The 20,857-nt window shown below is 52.0% G+C and overlaps 2 protein-coding genes across 2 annotated transcripts in view; both read left to right on the forward strand.

The window, feature by feature from the left end:
• The window catches only part of iqgap3 (IQ motif containing GTPase activating protein 3), a 123,471-nt gene that overhangs the window by 78,660 nt on the left and 23,954 nt on the right, over window positions 1-20,857 (forward strand). Inside the window, exons 26-29 of the mRNA XM_085978748.1 lie at window positions 3,613-3,837; window positions 15,675-15,815; window positions 17,186-17,270; window positions 18,492-18,724. Coding sequence (XP_085834874.1) covers window positions 3,613-3,837; window positions 15,675-15,815; window positions 17,186-17,270; window positions 18,492-18,724 — 684 coding nt within the window. The remainder of the gene's footprint in view (window positions 1-3,612; window positions 3,838-15,674; window positions 15,816-17,185; window positions 17,271-18,491; window positions 18,725-20,857) is intronic.
• Window positions 13,918-14,862, forward strand: LOC147086610 (optineurin-like). Its single transcript, XM_085978228.1, has one exon. It carries the CDS (start codon window positions 13,918-13,920, stop codon window positions 14,860-14,862), a length of 945 nt encoding a protein of 314 aa, XP_085834354.1.

The following is a 20,857-nucleotide window of genomic DNA, read 5'->3' on the forward strand; positions in this document are numbered from 1 at the left end:
AGGGGGCTCGACAAGGCAGATGCAGAGAGGATGTTTCCCCTCGTGGGGAAATCTAGAACTCGGGGGGCACAGTCTCAGAATAAAGGGTCGCCCTTTTAGAACTGAGATGAGGAGGAATTTCTTCTCTGAGGGCCGTAAATCTGTGGAATTCTCTGCCCCAGAGAGCTGTGGAGGCTGGGTCATTAAATACATTTAAAGTGGAGATAGACAAATTTTTGCAAGCTAAGGGAGTGAAGGATTATGGGGAGCGGACAGGGAAGTAGCTTTGAGCCCAAGATCAGCCATGATCTTATTGAATGGTGGAGCAGGCTCAAGTGGCCTATTCCTGCTCCTATTTCTTCTGTTCACAGAGGCCAGACCGGGTAAGGGCGGTGTAACGATCAATAGCATGTCATTCTATAGTGGACACTAGGTGGAGCCATAGAGCTGTATATAGCTGTATGTATAAGACTACACTACCCAGCTGTATGATAGTAAGACTACATTACCCATGAGGCACTAGGCTACCCACAAGGCAACAGTCAAGATGGCAGCCTGCACACATCTGCATCTCTACAGATACTGTACCTAGAGAACGTGTACTGAATAAATGACTAGCTAGAAGCTAGCTGTGTTCATAATAAGAATGTCTAGTTATTAATGAACATAACAGGCGGTAGATTTCCTTCCCTAAAGGACATTAGTGAACCAGATGGGTTTTTACGACAATCTGATAGTTTTATGGTCACCATCACTGATGCTAGCTTTTCATTCCAGATTTATTTATTAACTGAATTTAAATTCCCCAGCCGTGAACTCGTGCCCCCAGATCATTAGGCCTCTGGATTACTAGTCCAGTGACATAACCACTGTGCTACCGTTCCCTATGGCGAGCAGCCTGCGCGGTACCTTCCCCATCGCTGCACAGCCACACACGCGTAGCTCAGAGAACATTGCCAGTAACCCTCAGTTAGCTCACACAAATGGCCATTATTGATGCGTGATTTCAGACAGCGGGCTGTTTGACTGCACAGGCATCGCACACAAGCTTGGATCCTGCCCTGACATAGACCAGCACTTTGCAGCTGGAGTCACTGGATAGTGAGCAGGAGTGGGAACCCCGACCAAATACCCCTTTCCCCACCCCAGGGGAGGGGGTGGGTGCTGGTGCCGAGGCTAATGTAGTATCCGCACCGCAGGCATGGCTAAGATCAGCTAACAAGCGCAGATCGGAGGTTGAACCTAGGACTTTCTGGCCTGTGCATTCATGCTGTACTGAGCAGTGCTTTTATACACCAAGACATCAGGCCAGCAATTCAGTTCCTTCCGTGGCAGTTACATTTCTGGGTACTGCGATTTGTATGCTTTGCAATATGAGTGAGAGCCCCCTGATGATTGTGTGTTTGCACAAGACGTGGAGTGTCAGCTATGTAACGCAAGCAGGTTTATTTCTGCCAAGCGCCCCAATATGGCACCTCTCGAACTAACAAGACAGGGCAGCCAAAACCAGGAGATTTTCTGGATGTCTTTTCCCACTTGGTGGCTGTGGCCGTGAGCTCAATCCTCCATTTTCTAATGGCTCCAGAGAGGGCTGGAAATGGAAAAATGTCGCACTGGTGCAGAAGGGGTTGCTATTGTCTGGTGTCGGCTGAACTCACTCACTGGTGCAGTGTAGAGGGAGTGTGTCCCCGAGTATTGTTCTGGCCACCCGGCCCAGATCTCTGTGGATACAACTTTCTCCGATCTCTGCGTTCCTCCAATTCTGGCCTCTTGCGCATCCCCGATTTCCTTCGTCCCGTGCCTTCAGATGCCCGGGGCCTAAGCTCTGGAATTCCCTCCCTAAACCTCTCCGCCTTTAGAACCCTCCTTAAAACCTACCTGTTTGAACAAGCTTTTGGTCACCTGTCCAAATATCTCCTTATGTGGCTCAAGTGACCCCGCTATTCAAGAAAGGAGGGAGAGAGAAAACCAGGAACTACAGGCCAGTTAGCCTGACATCAGTCGTCGGGGAAAATGCTGGAATCCATTATTAAGGCAGGGCAGGGTACTTAGAAAATCATATGAATAGGCAGAGTCAACATGGTTTTATGAAAGGTAAATCGTGTTTGACAAATTTATTAGCATTTTTTGAGGATGTAACTAGCAGGACAGTTAAAGGGGAACCAGTTGATTTAGTATATTTGGATTTCCAAAAGGCATTCGCCAAGGTGCCACGTAAAAGGTTGTTAAGCAAGATAAGGGCACATGGGGTTGGGGGTAAGGTATTAGCATGGATAAAGGATTGGTTAACAGACAGAAGACAAGAGAGATGGGATAATTGGGTCATTTTCAGGTTGGCAGCCTGTAACAAGTGGGGCGCCGCAAGGATCAGTGCTGGGGCCTCAGCTATTTACAATCTATATTAATGACTTAGATGAAGAGACCGAGTGCAATGTACCCAAGTTTGCTGACGATACAAAGCTAGGTGGAAAAGTAAGCTATGAGGAGGACGCAAGGAGCCTGCAAAGGGATATAGACAGGTTAAGTGAGTGGGCAGTAAGGTGGCAGATGGAATATAATGAGGGTAAATGTGAGGTTGTTCACTTTGGTAGGAAGAATAGAAAACAGAATAGTTTTTAAATGGTGAGAAGCTATTAAATGTTGGTGTTCAGAGAGATTTGGGTGTCCTCGTGCAAGAAACACAAAGCTAGCATGCAGGTACAGCAAGCAATTAGGAAGGCAAATGGCATGTTGGCCTTTATTGCAAGGGGGTTGGAGTATAAGAGTAAGGAAGTCTTGCTACAATTGTACAGGGCCTTGGTGAGACCACACCTGGAGCACTGCACAGTTTTGGTCTCCTTATCTAAGGAAGGATATACTTGCCTTGGAGGCGGTGCAACGAAGGTTCACTAGATTGATCCCTGGGATGAGAGGGCTGTCCTATGATGAGAGATTGTGTAGATTGGGCCGATACTCTCTGGAGTTTAGAAGAATGAGAGGTGATCTCATTGAAACATACAAGATTCTGAGGGGGATTGACAGGGTAGATGCTGAGAGGCTGTTGCCCCCTGGCTGGAGAGTCTAGAACCAGGGGTCACGGTCGGCCATTTAGGACCGAGATGAGGAGGAATTTCTTCACTCAGAGGGCGGTGAATCTTTGGAATTCTCTGCCCCAGAGGGCTGTGGATGCTCAGTCGTTGAGTATATTCAAGACAGAGATCGATAGATTTTTGGACTCCAGAGGAATTAAAGGATATGGGGATCGGGCAGGAAAGTGGAGTGAGGTAGAAGATCAGCCATGATCTTATTGAATGGCGGAGCAGGCTCGAGGGGCTGATGGCCGACTCCTGCTCCTAATTCTCATGGTCTTATGTGTCAAACTTGGTCTGATTACGCTCCTTTGAAGCACCTTTGGGTGTTTCACTGTGTTAAAGGGGCTGTAAAAATGCAAAGTTATTGAACCAACAGGACAGGGTTGGAAAGCTGAGTCCATTGGCACGGTCATTACTTGGACCAGTATAATCAACAAACACATTCTCCATTTGTATTCCACCGGTGTGGGGCTTCCAGGAAGGCGAGGAGTGACGGTGAAGCTATTTTAGGTTTGTGTCTCTGTGCTGCAACAAGTCCCTTTGCTGCTGCTTTATTTTGTAGATCGAAGGTTGACCAGATCCGTGAGATCATCACTGGAAACCCCACCGTGACCAAGCTCGTGGTGAGCTTTTACCGCAACATCCGCGGGCAGAACGCCTTGCGGGAGATCTTGGGACCCGTCGTCAAAGAGGTCCTGCAGGATAAAACGCTGAGCATCAAAACCGACCCTGTCGATATTTACAAGAGCTGGGTGAACCAGATGGAGACTCAGACTGGACAGAGAAGGTGCGTTTGAGAATGGGTAACCTTTATATAAAAAGAAAGCAAGACTTGCATTTCTATGGCGCCTCCGGACGTCCCAAAGCACTTCACAGCCAATGAAGTGTAGACACTTGTGATTAAGCAAACGCGGCAGCCAATTTGCACACAACAAGCTCCCACAAACAGCAATGTGATGATGACCAGATAACCTTTCTTTCAGTGATGTTGGTTGAGGGATAAATATTGGCCAGAACTCCCCTGCTCCTCTTCAAAATAATGGCTGTGGGATCTTTTTCGTCCACCTGTGAGGGCAGACGGGGCCTCGGTTTACCATCTCATCCAAAAGATGGCACCTCCGACGGTGCGGCGCTCCCTCGGTCCCGCCCCCCCGACGGTGCGGCGCTCCCTCGGTCCCGCCCCCACGACGGTGCGGCGCTCCCTCGGTCCCGCCCCCCCGACGGTGCGGCGCTCCCTCGGTCCCGCCCCCCCCCCCCCCCGACGGTGCGGCGCTCCCTCGGTCCCGCCCCCCCCCCCCCCCCCCCCCCCCCCCCCCCCGACGGTGCGGCGCTCCCTCGGTCCCGACGGTGCGGCGCTCCCTCAGTCCCACCCCCCCGACGGTGCGGCGCTCTCTCGGCCCCGCCCCCCCCGACGGTGCGGCGCTCCCTCGGCCCCGCCCCCCCGACGGTGCGGCGCTCCCTCGGTCCGGCCCCCCCGACGGTGCGGCGCTCCCTCGGTCCCGCCCCCCCGACGGTGCGGCGCTCCCTCGGTCCCGCCCCCCCCCCCCCGACGGTGCGGCGCTCCCTCGGTCCCGCCCCCCCCCCGACGGTGCTGCGCTCCCTCGGTCCCGCCTCCCCGACGGTGCGGCGCTCCCTCGGTACTGCTCTGAGAGTGTCAGCCTAAGATATACCACAGATGCCGGCCCTCTGCAGACACTGGGCCCCATCCCTGTCTCAGCTGGGGCAGTGCAATCCATTTCCGCTCCCCTGGGTCAAGGGTGGCATTAATGCAGCCAGCGTTCCTGCTCCTGGCCGGGAAAGCCTTTGTGGGCATTCGCCAAGGCTTGACTGTGATGCCTTCTGAGACAAATAGCTTGTTTGATACTCGCCGACTAGAGTTCTCACACGAATGCCCCTATCGACGGGATACCGAGGTGTTTGGTCCGTGAAACTAGTTCAGCAGAGGAGAAAATTGGGAAAGCGAGAACAACAGGGGAAAAACTGACCTGTTGAAATGCGATCCATTGATTATCATTTGTAGTGGTTGCTTTGGGAGATGCTGTAGCAATGTGATATGCCTGACCTTCACCCCGGTTACTCGCTGCTATCAATTACTGCTCCTACTGCGCCCGCCCCTGACAGAAAATCACTAATGCTATCGCCGCCGTTGTGGAATGGTTAATCTCTTGTCAGGGGCCGCGTACTCACCGCTGCTCCGTCCTGCTCCGAGCCAGGGCTGGAACCGGTGCCCGCAGTCATCAAGCGAGTCTCTCTCTCTCATTACACTCCTTCGGGTTAAGCTTACGTTTGGCAAGTGATTTAGAAAGGAATTAAAATTTGGGAAGAGGGCAGAACTGGTGAAATCCGGTTAGCTTTATTCTGCTCCTGCCTGTTATTTTGAATTCTGTATCCCACTTCACTCACCGCTCCTGATTGTGGTGCAGTCGATTTTTTACCCTGCAGGGTCTTCTGTGCTGTTTTCAGAAGGAATACTTTAGGTGCTTTTTATGTGGTTTTTGTTCTTGGCCGTTCCTCTCCTGAAGGTTCCCGCTCTCGCCGGGACTCGTCGGCTCCAGCCGCCCTCCGGTACTTTGCTCAGGTGCCTGTTCTTCATGGAGAACACGGGCAGGCTTTTGCGCTGTGGCCGGGTATCGCCTCCTGAGCGCGCTACTGTCTCGCTTGACATCCACACATGAGCAAGTGTTTTCGGGAAGTCAAACCGAGGGCCTGTCGCCACTACGGGTGAGACCAGCTAACTCAGACCGAGCTGAGAATTGCTCCAGACGCCTTCTAATCTATACCACCCCACGTGCACTTCTAATACAAGTACAGGCTCCGTTATGATATATTTTTTTAACTTTTGAGTGCGAGTACTTAATGCAACCTTTAAAACAGTAGTTCGGCATGTTTATTATGAAGAAAGGTTGAGCAGGTTGGGCCTATACTCAATGGGGTTTAGAAGAATGAGAGGGGATCTTATTGAAACATATAAGTTTCTGAAGGGGCTTGACAAGGTAGATGCAGGGAGGATGTTTCCCCCTCGTGGGGGAATCTAGAACTAGGGGGCATAGTTTCAGAATAAGAGGTCACCCTTTTAAATCGGAAATGAGGAGGAATTTCTTCTTTGAGGGTCGTGAATCTTTGGAATTCTCTACCCCAGAGAACTGTGGAGGCTGGGTCATTGAATATATTTAAGGTGGAGAACGACATATCTTTGAACGATAAGGGAGTCGAGGGTTATGGGGAGCGGGCAGGGAAGTGGAGTTGAGGCCATGATCATGATTTTATTAAATGGCGGAGCAGGCTCGAGTCGCCAAATGACCTACTCCTGCTCCTACGTCTTATGTATTCCTTGACTGGAGACATTCTGGCCTCGTTTATCATCATTGCCAACCAGAAAGAATCAGCCGAGTAAGAGGATAGGCTTAAGGGACAGGAAGGATGCAGTGGAGGCGGGATTGGGTTGTGGGTTGGGTGGAGGAGGGAATGGATTGCGGGTTGGGTGGAGGAGGGAATGGATTGTGGGTTGGGTGGAGGAGGAGGGAATGGATTGTGGATTGGGTGGAGGAGGAGGGAATGGATTGTGGGTTGGGTGGAGGAGGGAATGGATTGTGGGTTGGGTGGAGGAGGAGGGAATGGATTGTGGGTTGGGTGGAGGAGGGAATGGATTGCGGGTTGGGTGGAGGAGGGAATGGATTGTGGGTTGGGTGGAGGAGGGAATGGATTGTGGGTTGGGTGGAGGAGGAGGGAATGGATTGTGGGTTGGGTGGAGGAGGAGGGAATGGATTGTGGGTTGGGTGGAGGAGGGAATGGATTGCGGGTTGGGTGGAGGAGGAGTGAATGGATTGTGGGTTGGGTGGAGGAGGAGGGAATGGATTGCGGGTTGGGTGGAGGAGGAGGGAATGGATTGTGGGTTGGGTGGTGGAGGAGGGAATGGATTGTGGGTTGGGTGGTGGAGGGAATGGATTGTGGGTTGGGTGGAGGAGGAGGGAATGGATTGCGGGTTGGGTGGAGGAGGAGGGAATGGATTGTGGGTTGGGTGGTGGAGGAGGGAATGGATTGTGGGTTGGGTGGAGGAGGGAATGGATTGTGGGTTGGGTGGTGGAGGAGGGAATGGATTGTGGGTTGGGTGGTGGAGGAGGGAATGGATTGTGGGTTGGGTGGAGGAGGGAATGGATTGCGGGTTGGGTGGAGGAGGGAATGGATTGTGGGTTGGGTGGAGGAGGGAATGGATTGTGGGTTGGGTGGAGGAGGAGGGAATGGATTGTGGGTTGGGTGGAGGAGGAGGGAATGGATTGTGGGTTGGGTGGAGGAGGAGGGAATGGATTGTGGGTTGGGTGGAGGAGGAGGGAATGGATTGTGGGTTGGGTGGAGGAGGGAATGGATTGCGGGTTGGGTGGAGGAGGAGTGAATGGATTGTGGGTTGGGTGGAGGAGGAGGGAATGGATTGCGGGTTGGGTGGAGGAGGAGGGAATGGATTGTGGGTTGGGTGGTGGAGGAGGGAATGGATTGTGGGTTGGGTGGTGGAGGGAATGGATTGCGGGTTGGGTGGAGGAGGGAATGGATTGTGGGTTGGGTGGAGGAGGAGGGAATGGATTGCGGGTTGGGTGGAGGAGGGAATGGATTGCGGGTTGGGTGGTGGAGGAGGGAATGGATTGCGGGTTGGGTGGAGGAGGAGGGAATGGATTGTGGGTTGGGTGGAGGAGGAGGGAATGGATTGTGGGTTGGGTGGAGGAGGAGGGAATGGATTGTGGGTTGGGTGGAGGAGGGGGGAATGGATTGTGGGTTGGGTGGAGGAGGGGGGAATGGATTGTGGGTTGGGTGGAGGAGGGAATGGATTGTGGGTTGGGTGGAGGAGGAGGGAATGGATTGCGGGTTGGGTGGAGGAGGAGGGAATGGATTGCGGGTTGGGTGGAGGAGGGAATGGATTGCGGGTTGGGTGGAGGAGGGAATGGATTGCGGGTTGAGAGGAGGAGGGAATGGATTGCGGGTTGGGTGGTGGAGGAGGGAATGGATTGTGGGTTGGGTGGAGGAGGGAATGGATTGCGGGTTGGGTGGTGGAGGAGGGAATGGATTGCGGGTTGGGTGGAGGAGGGAATGGATTGTGGGTTGGGTGGAGGAGGGAATGGATTGCGGGTTGAGAGGAGGAGGGAATGGATTGCGGGTTGGGTGGAGGAGGAGGGAATGGATTGCGGGTTGGGTGGAGGAGGGAATGGATTGTGGGTTGGGTGGAGGAGGGAATGGATTGCGGGTTGGGTGGTGGAGGAGGGAATGGATTGCGGGTTGGGTGGAGGAGGGAATGGATTGCGGGTTGGGTGGTGGAGGAGGGAATGGATTGTGGGTTGGGTGGAGGAGGGAATGGATTGCGGGTTGGGTGGTGGAGGAGGGAATGGATTGCGGGTTGGGTGGTGGAGGAGGGAATGGATTGCGGGTTGGGTGGAGGAGGGAATGGATTGTGGGTTGGGTGGAGGAGGAGGGAATGGATTGCGGGTTGGGTGGAGGAGGAGGGAATGGATTGTGGGTTGGGTGGTGGAGGAGGGAATGGATTGTGGGTTGGGTGGTGGAGGGAATGGATTGCGGGTTGGGTGGAGGAGGGAATGGATTGTGGGTTGGGTGGAGGAGGAGGGAATGGATTGCGGGTTGGGTGGAGGAGGGAATGGATTGCGGGTTGGGTGGTGGAGGAGGGAATGGATTGCGGGTTGGGTGGAGGAGGAGGGAATGGATTGTGGGTTGGGTGGAGGAGGAGGGAATGGATTGTGGGTTGGGTGGAGGAGGAGGGAATGGATTGTGGGTTGGGTGGAGGAGGGGGGAATGGATTGTGGGTTGGGTGGAGGAGGGGGGAATGGATTGTGGGTTGGGTGGAGGAGGGAATGGATTGCGGGTTGGGTGGAGGAGGGAATGGATTGCGGGTTGGGTGGTGGAGGAGGGAATGGATTGCGGGTTGGGTGGAGGAGGGAATGGATTGTGGGTTGGGTGGAGGAGGGAATGGATTGCGGGTTGATAGGAGGAGGGAATGGATTGCGGGTTGGGTGGAGGAGGAGGGAATGGATTGCGGGTTGGGTGGAGGAGGGAATGGATTGTGGGTTGGGTGGAGGAGGGAATGGATTGCGGGTTGGGTGGTGGAGGAGGGAATGGATTGCGGGTTGGGTGGAGGAGGGAATGGATTGCGGGTTGGGTGGTGGAGGAGGGAATGGATTGTGGGTTGGGTGGAGGAGGGAATGGATTGCGGGTTGGGTGGTGGAGGAGGGAATGGATTGCGGGTTGGGTGGTGGAGGAGGGAATGGATTGCGGGTTGGGTGGAGGAGGGAATGGATTGTGGGTTGGGTGGAGGAGGGAATGGATTGTGGGTTTGGCGGAGGAGGGAATGGATTGCGGGTTGGGTGGAGGAGGGAATGGATTGCGGGTTGGGTGGAGGAGGAGGGAATGGATTGTGGGTTGGGTGGTGGAGGGAATGGATTGTGGGTTGGGTGGAGGAGGGAATGGATTGTGGGTTGGGTGGAGGAGGGAATGGATTGTGGGTTGGGTGGAGGAGGGAATGGATTGTGGGTTGGGTGGAGGAGGGAATGGATTGTGGGTTGGGTGGTGGAGGGAATGGATTGTGGGTTGGGTGGAGGAGGGAATGGATTGTGGGTTGGGTGGAGGAGGGGGGAATGGATTGTGGGTTGGGTGGTGGAGGAGGGAATGGATTGTGGGTTGGGTGGAGGAGGAGGGAATGGATTGCGGGTTGGGTGGAGGAGGGAATGGATTGCGGGTTGGGTGGAGGAGGAGGGAATGGATTGTGGGTTGGGTGGAGGAGGAGGGAATGGATTGTGGGTTGGGTGGAGGAGGGAATGGATTGTGGGTTGGGTGGAGGAGGGAATGGATTGTGGGTTGGGTGGAGGAGGAGGGAATGGATTGTGGGTTGGGTGGAGGAGGGAATGGATTGTGGGTTGGGTGGTGGAGGAGGGAATGGATTGTGGGTTGGGTGGAGGAGGGATTGGATTGTGGGTTGGGTGGTGGAGGAGGGAATGGATTGTGGGTTGAGTGGAGGAGGGATTGGATTGTGGGTTGGGTGGAGGAGGGAATGGATTGTGGGTTGGGTGGTGGAGGAGGGAATGGATTGTGGGTTGGGTGGAGGAGGGATTGGATTGTGGGTTGGGTGGAGGAGGGAATGGATTGTGGGTTGGGTGGAGGAGGGAATGGATTGTGGGTTGGGTGGAGGAGGGAATGGATTGCGGGTTGGGTGGAGGAGGAGGGAATGGATTGTGGGTTGGGAGGAGGAGGGAATGGATTGCGGTTTGGGTGGAGGAGGAGGGAATGGATTGTGGGTTGGGTGGAGGAGGGAATGGATTGTGGGGTGGAGGAGGGAATGGATTGTGGGTTGGGTGGTGGAGGAGGGAATGGATTGTGGGTTGGGTGGAGGAGGGATTGGATTGTGGGTTGGGTGGAGGAGGAGGGAATGGATTGTGGGTTGGGTGGAGGAGGAGGGAATGGATTGCGGGTTGGGTGGAGGAGGGAATGGATTGCGGGTTGGGTGGAGGAGGAGGGAATGGATTGCGGGTTGGGTGGAGGAGGGAATGGATTGTGGGTTGGGTGGTGGAGGAGGGAATGGATTGTGGGTTGGGTGGAGGAGGAGGGAATGGATTGCGGGTTGGGTGGAGGAGGGAATGGATTGCGGGTTGGGTGGAGGAGGGAATGGATTGTGGGTTGGGTGGTAGAGGAGCTATTTAAGAAACGGCTGGAAGCTGTGATAGGGTGTGGACCATACTACTTTATTCTGGTTGGATAGAAGATAGGAGCAGGAGTCGGCCATTCGGCCCCTCGAGCCTGCTCCACCATTCAATGAGATCATGGCTGATCATCCAAATTCAGTACCCGGTCCCTGCCTTCTCCCCATATCCCTTGATCCCTTTAGCCTTAAGAAATATATCTAACTCCTTCTTGAATATATTTAATGAATTGGCTGTAGTGTATGTAACCGTTCCACCTTTAAGAGAACTATTTTAAGAGTTGTACTACTTTATCTTGGCTGCTGTATACTGTAATACCGGTGGTGACCACACCAGTATATAAATGCTGCCTGTTACATTTTACTCTTGTGGTCTGTGTAGTAATTCTCAATATAACACACAGACTTAACAGTGGCGACGAGTACGATCTTACCCTGCGGCAGAGATTATCCAAGGCAGTTTAACGGGCGTCGAGAAGAGGCATCCGCCCTCATCATTCTGCTGAGAAAAGACTCGGGTCTGCAGAGCAACGGAAGAATTCTAACACGAAGCCTTCCATCAGCAACAGGCAGGATCATCCCTTCTATCACGGTGGTGGGTAAGCCGATCAGCGACGAACAGCGAGTCGGCCACGTTGACTGTGAAGTAGGGGAGGGAAAAACGGAGGATATACGGGCGGAGAACTCGACCACGGCCGGGGAAAAGAGCCGGACAGAAGTCGGGGCCAGAGGCGCTGAGACTGGGGCAGCGTAAGGCACGGAAGCCGCGGTGAATGCAAACGCAGCCGGTGTGAGAGACCGCAGCGAATGCAAACGCAGCCGGTGTGAGAGACCGGGCTGCAAGCGGGCTGGGAGACGCAACAGCGTCGAGAGAGAGCGCGACCGCGACCGGTGGAAAAAGGCCGGGCAGCTACCGAGGCCGCGAGGCGCAGCGACCGGGACAGCAAGGCGCGGGAGAAAAAAAAAACCGCGGAGAACTCAGCCGCAGCCGGGGGGGGAAAGGACCGGACTGCAAGAGGGGCTGGGAGGCACGATTGAAAACCGCTGGGGAGGGCGAACGCAGCAATACGGCAATCGCCGTTACAGCCAGCGGGAGAGACAGAGCCCGAGCGAGCGAGACTGAGCGAGCGGGAGAGAGAAGAGACCGAGCCCGTGAGAACGAGACCGAGCCCGAGCGAGCGGGAGTGACAAGAGACAGCCAGCGGGGGAGAAAGGCAAACGTGGGAAGCCGCCATTTTCTGAGGCGGGGAAGAAGACAAGCGTGGGAAACCGCCATTTTGAAAGTAGGCGGGGAAGAAGACAAGCGCGGGAAACCGCCGTTTTGGAAAAAAAAAGTTAAAGAAAAATTTCTTTTTGTTTTCTCAAGAAGATTGCGAGGATGCCTAAGCGTGGTAACATCAATGATTTCGACCCCGATGTTGAAGATTGGGCCACGTATGTAGAACGCATAGAGATACATTGTAAGGCAAATAAAATATCAAATGAAGATAAAGCACTAACCTTACTAAACTCAATGGGTGCAAAGACATACGGGCTATTGAAGCATCTTCTATCACCAGCTAAACCGGCGGATCAGACTTTCGCTAATATTGTTGCTGTCCTGAAGGATCATTTGAACCCCACACCGCTGATGTTAGCGGAACGATTTAAATTTTATGCGAGAACGCAACTGAAAGAGGAAAGCAACGCGGAGTACTTAATTGAACTGCGTAAGCTAGCGAAATACTGTCAGTTTGGGGAAAATCTGACAAGAGGCACTGAGAGACAAATTCGTGTGTGGGTTGTCGAAAGAAGGAACACAAAAGCGGCTACTTGAAGAGAATGATCTTACACTTGATAAGGCTGTCACTATTGCAGCATCGCACGAAGCCGCAGCGAGAGACTGCGGAAATGCAGCTGAAGGCAGCGGTACTCAGCGTAGATCAAATGGCTTCGGGTACAACGAAATGTTATCGTTGTGGGAAGACAACACACGATCAGAACCAATGCTGGTTTAAAAACCAGGAATGTAGAAAATGTGGCAAGCTTGGTCACATAGCTAAAGTATGCCGGTCAGGAAAGAAGACCAGCAACAAAAAGTCACCGCAGGAAAAGTGCAGAAAGGTACATAAGGTGGCTGAGAAGAGTTCGGATGAACAGAATTCGGATTCAGACTCCAACAACCAGGAACTGGGTAGTCTGAGAATTCACAATGTGAGTAAGGAAGCTGACCTACAAACTATCTGGGTCACGCTCAAGATAGCCGGAGTCCAAGTGAAAATGGAATTGGACACAGGATCAGCCCTAACAGTCATAAACCGAAGGGACTACAAGTGGCTATTCTCACATATACCCTTGAGAGATACCAAGATTGCCTTGAAGACATACACGGGGCAAAGAGTATACCCCATCGGAAAGATAAAAGTCAAGGTGAGAAACAAGGGCAAAGAACACCAAGGAATGGACTTATATGTACTACCTGAGGGAGGTCCACCACTTATGGGACGGGAGTGGATCAGGAAAATAAAGATGGACTGGCACTCCCTAAAAGCAATAACGGGAGATTCCGGGAAAAGAAAAGATGTCAAACCTGCACGATTGTCCAGAATATTGGATGAGGGCATATGCAGCAGTGACAGTGACAAAGCAGAGAGCGAGAACTCGGGGAAGACAATCAGCTCAGACCCTGGAACTGATGATGGTAAGACCAGCCCATGTGCAAAAGACAAGTCTAAAATGGACTTGCAGACTAATGATGGAAAAACGAAGGAGTGTATAAATGCTTCAGGAGAGAACAAAGTATCAGAACAGAATTCCACTGAACAACAACAACATAGTTTGACAGAGAATTCTGAGTCTGTCCAGTCTACAGACATGCACATTTCTGAGGAACCCGGGGCTCGAACTCAACTCAATCTCAAACTACAACAGCAATTAGAACAAATGATTCGCCGTTTTGTGCAAGAGATGAATGCAAAGAAAAAGTTCTTTGACACAGAGTTGGAGCATCTGGGAAGACAGCAGAAGCAGCTGATTGAGAAAATGGAGCAGGAACACACAAACCGTCTGCGCGAGGAGGCCAAACGAATCAAAGCTGATTCAGTTTCTGAAGGTGCGTGCCCTAATCTGGTGGAGCAGGATGTTCAGCAACTGAAGGCGCTTGTTAGCAGGTTGCAGGCAGGAAAGGCTGATGTGGTTGCCATGAATTCCGAGCTCCTACTGAAGTTGGGTACAGCATCACCGGACGATTCATTTGTTGAAATTCGAACGGTGGAGGCTGCGGATGATGGCGAATTAAAAGCAACAAAGGACCCCCAGTGCAAGGTTACAAACAGCCCTGCAGCCTATACGTCAAAAACACATGACGACGATACTGGGAAACGTCTGATGTCAGAAGAGCTAACGGTCAGCCAACTCCTTCATATGCTGAGGAACAAGACTCTGAAATTGGAAAAACTTGAACACGAGCTTCAATCTTCAAAGGAAAGGGTTTCGGAGCTCTCAAAAGTTATTGAAACAGCTGAGGTTGCAACACAGACTGAGAGGATTGCAGCAGAGCAGCCCTTGGATGCCAAGAGTACGCTGACTCACGTCAATGTAGAACAACAGAACGCTGAAACAGCTGCTCCAGTAGAGGGATTGAATAGTCCGAACAATCAATATCCGAATGAAGTTGAAGTATTGAAATCACAAGTGATGTCATTAGTAAAAGACTTGCAGGAAGCCCAGAAAAAGCTGGATGAAGCTGAACACATGAAGAAGTCTCTTCAGGAGAGATGTCTGGATTTGGAACAAAAGCTGGCTAACGTCCAGCTGGGCATGGAGGAAATAGAAGACAATAGAAAAGAAGCAGAAGATGATGACTCATCTGAACTATTATCACCCCTGCCAGGTCACGCACGTGGTCCCTCCGAACTGAGTCAAATCAGTCTGGAAGTAGAAAAACTTCCCAAGGTACTCGAGCTTTTAGAAGTCAGCAATGCTGGTTCTGAAGCTACGGAAGTTCAAGCTGTTAAGTCCAGTGAAGGACTATTAGATGAGTCACCCCAGCAACAAGAACCTACTACACCATCGAAAACTACTACACCACCGAGGCGTTATCCGGACCGAGTCAGGAAGCTCAGGAGGCGCCACCGCAGAGACTGAATCTGTGAACTGTTTTTACATGAAGTTGTGTATATATGTTATATGATGTTATGTTTAATGGGAAACATATACTGTTAAGCTAAAAAGGGAGGATTGTAGTGTATGTAACCGTTCCACCTTTAAGAGAACTATTTTAAGAGTTGCACTACTTTATCTTGGCTGCTGTATACTGTAATACCGGTGGTGACCACACCAGTATATAAGTGCTGTGTAATGATTTATTGGGCAGTTCCGCCCTGACCTTCGACTACTAAAGACCTGTTACATTTTACTCTTGTGGTCTGTGTAGTAATTCTCAATATAACACACAGACTTAACAGTGGCCTCTACTGCCTTCTGTGGTAGAGAATTCCACAGGTTCACCACTCTCTGGGTGAAGAAATTCCTCCTCATCTCAGTCCTAAATGGCTTACCCCTTATCCTTAGACTGTGACTCCTGGTTCTGGACTCCCCCGCCATCGGGACCATCCTTCCTGCATCTAGCCTGTCCAGGCATGACAGAATGTTATGGATGGGTTGGGATGGCCTCACTTGTCTGTACTATTTATTGATCATGTACGAGTTCAAGCCTGCCCAGGGCCATGCTATTTCTAAGTGTGCACACTCTTGTCTTCCTGCTGTGAGAATGAGTTGAAAACCTAGTCGATATATTGGTATAAAAATGTTCTGTAATGCCTCGGCCATTGTATCCATTAACTCCAAGGCCTTTCTAACTTCTAATGTCGCTGACCGTGAATTTTGCAAATCGAGTCAGCTCTGGGAGTGCGGGCGGAGTGGGAAAGAATTGTAACACATTGGTTTGTTTTCGTCAGTAATTTGCCGTACGAGGTGACTCCAGACCAAGCCTTGACCCACCGGGAGGTCCAGCGGAGACTCGACATATCCATTCGCAATCTCCGGGCTGCCACCGACAAGTTCCTCAATGCCATTGTTTCCTCCGTGGACAAGATACCGTAAGTGCTCTGTAATGTTTCCTCCCAATATATTCAGCACGGCCTAATGACCCGGGTGGGGGCGGGGGTGTTGCTTGACAGAGTTTAGTGCTTCCCCGCAGCTGGGGATTACTCCAACTTAACTGAAAAATAAAGAACTTGCATTCCTATAGCACCTTCTACAACCTCAGGATGCCCCAAAGCACTTTAATGAAGTACTTTTGAAGTGTGGTCACTGTTGTAATGTAGGAAACGCAGCAGCCAATTTGCGCACAGCAAGCTCCCACAAACAGCAATGTGATAATGACCAGATCATCTGTTTTTAGTGATGTTGGTTGAGGGATAAATATTAGCCCCAGGACACCCGGGAGAACTCCCCCTGCTCTTCTTCCAATAGTGGCCATGGGATCTTTTATGTCCACCCGAGAGGGCAGACGGGGCCTCGGCTTAACGTCTCATCCGAAAGACGGCCCCTCCGACAGTGCGGCGCTCCCTCAGTACCGCCCCTCCGACAGTGCGGCGCTCCCTCAGTACTGCCACTGGAGAGTGTCAGCCTGGATTATGGGCTCGAGTCTCTGGAGTTGAACCCACGACTTTGACTCAGGTGAGAGTGGTACCCACTGAGCCACGGTTGACACCATTGAGCATCTGATCAGCCGAGCAAGTTTGGGTTTCACCGTATGCCCAGTAAGCGCTTTACAGCCCATGAAGCACTATTGAAGTGTAGTCAACTGATGTAATGTAGGAAATGCGGCAGCCAATTTGCGCAAAGCAAGCTCCCACAAGCAGCTGTGAGATAATGACCAGATAATCTCTTTTTTTTTAGTGATGTTGATTTGAGGGATAAATATTGGCTCCAGGACACAGGAGAGCTCCCCAGCTCTGTCTGGGCGGAGTTATCTGACCTCAAGCGAGCTACAATTGGCAGCTGTGCCCTTGGGTTAGAGAAGGAAAACCCATTCAGGCTTCATGCTCTGAACCACCGCCCAGTGACGACAGGATTGGGCTCCGCTCCACCAAATAGACTTTCGGCACTTGCTCCTTGAATAATGCCCATCTGAGCAGAGAGAGTCGACACCTTCTGGAGGGGGGGGGGCGGGGGGGTGGGGTGGGGGGGAGGGAGGAAGGAAATGAATAGCGGTCTGTACTGGGGGTGAGATCAAACTGCCTGAAAGGGCGGTGGAAACAGATTCAGCAGTAACTTTCAAAAGGGAATTGGATAAATCCTTGAAAAGGAATACTTTACGGGGCTGTGGGGAAAGAGCAGGGGGGAGTGGGACTAATTGGAGAGCTCTTTCAAAGAGCTACCACATACAATGGGCCGAATGGCCTCCTCCTGTGCTGTAGGATTTTGTGCTAATCTAGTGTTGATCTTCATGCTACCTGTCTAGGTATGGAATGAGGTACACTGCGAAAGTGTTGAAGGGATCACTGCATGAAAAGTTCCCAGACGCCACTGAAGATGAACTGTTCAAGGTAAGATTGAACCAACGGGTGTGCCCCGAATCTCAGTATCACAGGCCCTGTTCCACATTGCCCCATGACTCACGCGAGCAGCTCCTCGAAGCTTGTTCCAAGGCAGAAATGGGCACAAGCCTCGGAGCAGGAGTCCTGCCTGTCCCCTGAAGCAGGAAGGATCCATGGTAGGCTTTTGGTTAAGAGGGGGGGGGTGGTAAATGAGCTGGCTCACTGCGTAAAAGTATAGGCGCGGCACTGAGCCATACAAAGTAGAAGATCCCGTGTCTGCTGTTGGCAGATAGCCGCTAGGGCTGACAGTAGGGAGCCGACTGCAGTTATCCTCAGTCTCCCTGGGTTAGAGAGCCGAATGGAGCCACAGGGATGCCTGCTGACGAGTGCGTGTGTGGATATCTAATGAGGACAGGATTGGTCTTGCTTGCGATGCTCCTAAAGTTCAATAGCCTGTTGAAACTCCATGGCTAAGCCCATTTGTTGAAGCATGGCCTCTTGAGCAAGGTGAGAACCACCATTCCCCAGAGTGGCAATATAGGGTTTTTAAAAAGAAAGACTTGCATTTCTATAGCGCCTTTCACAGCCACCGGACGTCCCAAAGCGCTTTACAGCCAATGAAATACTTTTTGAAGTGTAATCACTGTTGTAATGTAGGAAATGCGGCAGCCAATTTTCGCACAGCACGCTCTCACAAACAGCAGTATGATAATGACCAGATAATGTTTTTTAGTGATGTTGATTGAGGGATAAATATTGGCCCAGGACAGCGGGGAGAACTCCCCCTGCTCCTCTTCCAATAGTGCCCGTGGGATCTTTTACATCCACCTGAGGGGGCAGACGGGGCCTTGGTTTAACGTCTCGTCCAAAAGGCGACACCTCCGGCGGTGCGGCGCTCCCTCCGTACCGCCCCTCCGGCGGTGCGGCGCTCCCTCCGTACCGCCCCTCCGGCGGTGCGGCGCTCCCTCCGTACCGGCGGTGCGGCGCTCCCTCCGTACCGGCGGTGCGGCGCTCCCTCCGTACCGGCGGTGCGGCGCTCCCTCCGTACCGGCGGTGCGGCGCTCCCTCCGTACCGGCGGTGCGGCGCTCCCTCAGTAACCACTACCTTCTGACTCTGGCAAAGGTGCTACCAACTGAGCCACAGCTGACACCGTTTAATGTGCCCAGTGGTTCAACTAATCGAGTCAGCCATATGATAACTGGCGCTACTTATTTCTTTCTTTGTTTCAGATTGTTGGGAACCTGCTGTACTATCGCTATATGAACCCTGCTATCGTGGCGCCGGACGGCTTCGATATCATCGACGTCACTGCGGGAGGTGGGCTGCACACGGACCACCGCCGCAATCTGGGCTCCATCGCAAAGCTGCTGCAGCACGCTGCCTCCAGCAAAACGTTCGAGGGAGAAAACGGTCAGCTCCGCACCATGAACGACTACTTGTTCCAGTCCCAGCAGAGATTCAGGTCTCAACTTCTGCATCTCTCTTTCAATTTTGTGAATTTTTTTTACCTAGCTCACTATTCCTGCAGAATGAATCTGTTTCTCCACTTTGTGGCATTCAGTGTTGGGATCAAACACTCCCAGGGCAGGTACAGCACGGGTTAGATACAGAGTAAAGCTCCCTCGACACTGTCCCATCAAACACTCCCAGGGCAGGTGCAGCACGGGGTTAGATACAGAGTAAAGCTCCCTCTACACTGTCCCCATCAAACACTCCCAGGGGAGGTACAGCACGGGTTAGATACAGAGTAAAGCTCCCTCTACACTGTCCCATCAAACACTCCCAGGGCATGTACAGCACGGGTTAGATACAGAGTAAAGCTCCCTCGACACTGTCCCATCAAACACTCCCAGGGCAGGTACAGCACGGGTTAGATACAGAGTAAAGCTCCCTCTACACTGTCCCATCAAACACTCCCAGAGCAGGTACAGCATGGGTTAGATACAGAGTAAAGCTCACTCTACACTGTCCCATCAAACACTCCCAGGACAGGTACAGCATGGGTTAGATACAGAGTAAAGCTCCCTCTACACTGTCCCATCAAACACTCCCAGGGCAGGTACAGCACGGGTTAGATACAGAGTAAAGCTCCCTCTACACTGTCCCATCAAACACTCCCAGGTCAGGTATAGATAGCGTAGGTGCAGGATATAGCTCCTGACTTACTGCCTTGTGAAGCACTGTAAGGTCAGGCACAACACAGGTTTAAGGTGATAACAGTGTGCCTCAACCACCAGAATCTGAACAGAATCATAGAATGTTACAGCAGAGAAGTAGGTGGTTCAGCCCATCGTGCCTGTGCCGGCTCTTTGAACGAGCTCTCCAATTAGTCCCACTCTCCACTGCTCTTTCCCCACAGCCCTGCAGTTTCTCACTTATTTATCCCATTTCCTTTTGAACCACTGACATTTCCTCTTTACACCCCAGCCTAGTGGTAATCACCGACGTTGATCATTTTTGTAGTCTGGGTTTGTGCTCTCCACTAACTAGACTGTGTCTCATCTCATTTGGAATGAAATCCCCTGCCCTCTTTTCTCCCACCAACCCCCCCCCACACACCCCCTCCTCCCCCACACACACCCTGCCGCCCATTTCCCAGACATGAAAGAAGATTATTATACTGCACTACACTGCTTAATTGCCTTTTGCTGCTAATTATGGCTTTTCCTCTTTGTATAAAGATTGGGGGTGTGTTTTTTTTATTTCCTCTCTCTGTCATGCACTATCCCCAGCCAGGAGCCTAATGGTGGATCTGTGAGGACGCAGCTCTCTCCCTCGACCAACGCTCCCGCTAATTTTCTTTTGTGTGCGGTCCCTTTAACTGACTGCGCGGCCCATTTAAAATTTTGCGCATGCGCGGTTTCTTCAGTGTAAAAAACCGGCACGCCTTCTGCGCTGGAGCGCCAGCCCGCTGCGCAGCGAACGTTGCCCTCGGCCAGTGCCGCTCTGGCCAAGTGTGGTGGGCAGACTGGCTCCTCAGCTGACCATGCATACGCACGCTGTCCGCACGCCTGTACATACTGTCCGGCCAGGGCGTTGAATAACAAACTTGCATTTCTATATAGCGCCTTTAACCTCGTAAAACGTCCCAAAGCGTTTTACAGCCAATGAAGTATTTTGATGACGTGTAGTCGCTGTTGTTATGTAGGAAACGTGACAGCCAATGTGTGCATAGCAAGCTCCCACAGACAGCCCCCTGATAATCTGGTTTGGCGATGTTGGTTGAGGGATTAAAAAATGTCATCAATATAACGCTCTCAAAATTAACATCTGTCTTGTGAGCTTTTTCGAAATCTGCTAACTTGGCAGCAAAGTTCAAACCTGGGATCTTCCTAGTTAGTCCTGTTCTAATCCACCCCACCCCGCTGGCGATGTACGTGCCCATTAAGCCATCAGCAAACCTTTTTCTTCTATTTTTACACAAGTACAAAATCTCTCCTCGAGACTTTTCTCCGCCTACAAATAAAACTCAATTTTTCTCTTCCTTCCACTTACAAAGGGTTAAAAGCAGGAGCCTGTGGGCGTGCGATTCCATTAATTTCCTGTTTATCGGATTGCTTGTCTGCTCCTGCAGAGCAGTTTCTCAGAAGGGATA

The sequence above is a fragment of the Somniosus microcephalus genome, unplaced genomic scaffold (genome assembly GCF_052327205.1).
Source record: "Somniosus microcephalus isolate GS21.2 unplaced genomic scaffold, FLI_Smic_1.0 unresolved_chr7, whole genome shotgun sequence".
Taxonomy (NCBI): domain Eukaryota; kingdom Metazoa; phylum Chordata; class Chondrichthyes; order Squaliformes; family Somniosidae; genus Somniosus; species Somniosus microcephalus.

Coding starts and splice junctions, on each gene's coding strand:
- LOC147086610 (XM_085978228.1), top strand. CDS start 13,918: ATGAATTCCGAGCTCCTACTGAAGTTGGGTACAGCATCACCGGACGAT.